Source organism: Ornithodoros turicata, chromosome 6, assembly GCF_037126465.1.
Source record: "Ornithodoros turicata isolate Travis chromosome 6, ASM3712646v1, whole genome shotgun sequence".
Taxonomy (NCBI): domain Eukaryota; kingdom Metazoa; phylum Arthropoda; class Arachnida; order Ixodida; family Argasidae; genus Ornithodoros; species Ornithodoros turicata.
Window position 1 is genome coordinate 28,499,354 of NC_088206.1, and position 2,314 is coordinate 28,501,667.

Genomic DNA, 2,314 nt, shown 5'->3' on the forward strand with positions numbered 1-2,314 from the left:
CTAGTTTCCCTGCGCCGAGCGGAAATTTCCCCGACGCACAGGACAGTCACGCTTGTAATGCCCTGGTTGATTACAGCCATAGCATCTGGGCTGCGCCCGCCCGCGGTCCGCCTGTGGCATTCTGCTACTGGGGTCCCTCTCTACCTGGTTCTGCCTATCCTGAACCCTCCGAGCAGTGGATGTTCCACTTCTCGGACCGCCGCGTGAGTTTTCGCCAAACCCCGCACGGCGCCTCTGTTCAAAGGAGAAAGGATCCAGGGAGCGCGGCGGGACGATGACGTCCGACCGGCTTCCCGCGTCCGCAACCAAGGACGTCGCTTCCCTTCCCCGTGGAGCGGAGTCCTTCACACCCGCCCAAGCGCAACCCGGCTCAACTGATAGTTCCGGGCGCGGTGGAGGTTGGTACCGCAATTCAGACAATAGATCAGCCTGAATCGCACGAGCCTCTCGTGCAAGCGCATCAAGATTCTCGAAATTTCGCCCCCGTAGATACGGACGGAAGCTAGGATGGCTCTGCCGTATAACACGCGAAACCTTATCCTGATCTGTGGCCGTCGGGTCGGCCCTATCGTAGAGCTCCTGAATTGCGCGCACAAATTCAATGAGACTCTCGTCGGCGTGCTGTGTGCGAAAAGCTAACTCTTCGCGCACACGCATTGCGTAGTCGGGTGGCAAAAATTCCTCCCTAAAACGCTGCCGGAAGTCCGCCATCGAGGTGAAAGGCTTCTGCAGCCTTCGCCATCGAGCGGCGTCCCCCACTAGAGCTACTGGCAAGACCTGCCCTAGCACTACCTCGTCGGACGCTCTAGATGCAACCTGATAGGTCTCCATCTCCAATAGGAAGTCAGCTACCGACTTTCTATCAGAGTATCCCGAGTACGTCGGAATTGTCATACTCGGGTGGAGCCGTGGGGGAAAAGTAGAATGCGGGCTAGTCTGCGCCGCATTCAACTGCTGGGTCAATGAAGCGACAATATTTGTCACTTGCAGCAATAAGCTAGCGGTATCAACCGCTTGTGGAGTGGGGAGAGGTGGATGCACACCTGCCCCCGTGTTGGTTCCGGCATCGCCGTTGCCGCCACGTGCTCCCGCCTCGCCGGGGTTAATAGTGTCCCCGTTTGTTGCTGACCCGGACTGATTTTCCATGGATCGCGTATGCACTACCATGCCACGAGGCGCCTAACACCCGTGTTCCCCCAAAATCCTAACAGGGCCCCCAAAATGTAGAGCGCTCAGAACCACTCTCAATTGACGACAAAGGAACGTAGGCCCCACGTTGGGCGCCAGATGTGGGATTTGCTCCTGCAAGTAGCCTTCCCCACCGGGTTGTGGTCTAAGTAACCAGTACGTTCCCTATCGCCAATCAAGAATGACTCCGACACCAGACTGGAATGCAACTTACATCATTTATTCGTCTCGAACAGGTCTTCCTCCTGCGCTGCTCCGGTCCCGAATGTCCCCTTTTCCCCGTCGTCCTCGCGACCGCGTCAAACAACCTTTGAATCATTGCAGTCACTAAGTGTCACTGCAGTGAATAAGTATCACTTCAAGCACTGCAGTCACTTTGTATGAACTTTCGTTCGCGGCCAACAACCTTTTACTCAGACGTTTCATCCGCTCGTTTCATCCGCATCTTTTTTGACGGCTCGTAGTTTTAGCAAGGTATATTTAGACAGGTAGCGTAACTCCCATAGGCCCCTGTGTCTTCAGAATGACGCCATGATAGAGACGGTCAGCGCCATCCATCCGTTGCGCGGACTACAACGATTGTAAATAAATGACGTCAGAGAAGACGTCACTAGTATGAATAATAAGTAGTGCATAATTATCCATGCACGTTTACATTGGCCCGGCCCACTTCGCTTGCCTTGTATTCCCTTTTCCGCGCACAGTCAACAATACCAGACGAGAACACAGACAAATAAAGCATATCAGATTTAATGAATCATATCAATTCCAAATACATAGTTATCACAGATTTGACAACTTCAAACAGAAACGCATCGTGATGACCATAGAGAAATTAGGAAGGCTCACATAAGGCCCATTTCTCCCCTAGAGCTATACGTATACCTAGTGGTCAGACGTTTGCATTTATTCAATAAGTGGCCGTTATAGGTCCATTGCAACAGAACACGACATCGTTGGTACACAGTTGGTTCCTACTAACACTCACACCATCATGGCCGCTCGTCCCATGACGAAATTTTTTTTCGAGGGCCCAGCAACATGGATCATTGTATTCATCTGTTCACTCGTATTAATCTTGGTTTACAGCACGGAGATGTGAACGTCGCTTCCTGTTTAACCCAAA

The 2,314-nt window shown here is 52.5% G+C and overlaps 1 protein-coding gene across 1 annotated transcript; it reads right to left on the reverse strand.

Moving 5' to 3' along the window:
* On the reverse strand, positions 1–1,146 carry LOC135398416 (uncharacterized). Its single transcript, XM_064629826.1, has one exon. The coding sequence runs from the start codon at positions 1,144–1,146 to the stop codon at positions 1–3; it is 1,146 nt and encodes a 381-aa protein (XP_064485896.1).
* Positions 1,147–2,314: the final 1,168 nt, after the last annotated feature.

Coding starts and splice junctions, on each gene's coding strand:
- LOC135398416 (XM_064629826.1), bottom strand. CDS start 1,146: ATGGAAAATCAGTCCGGGTCAGCAACAAACGGGGACACTATTAACCCC.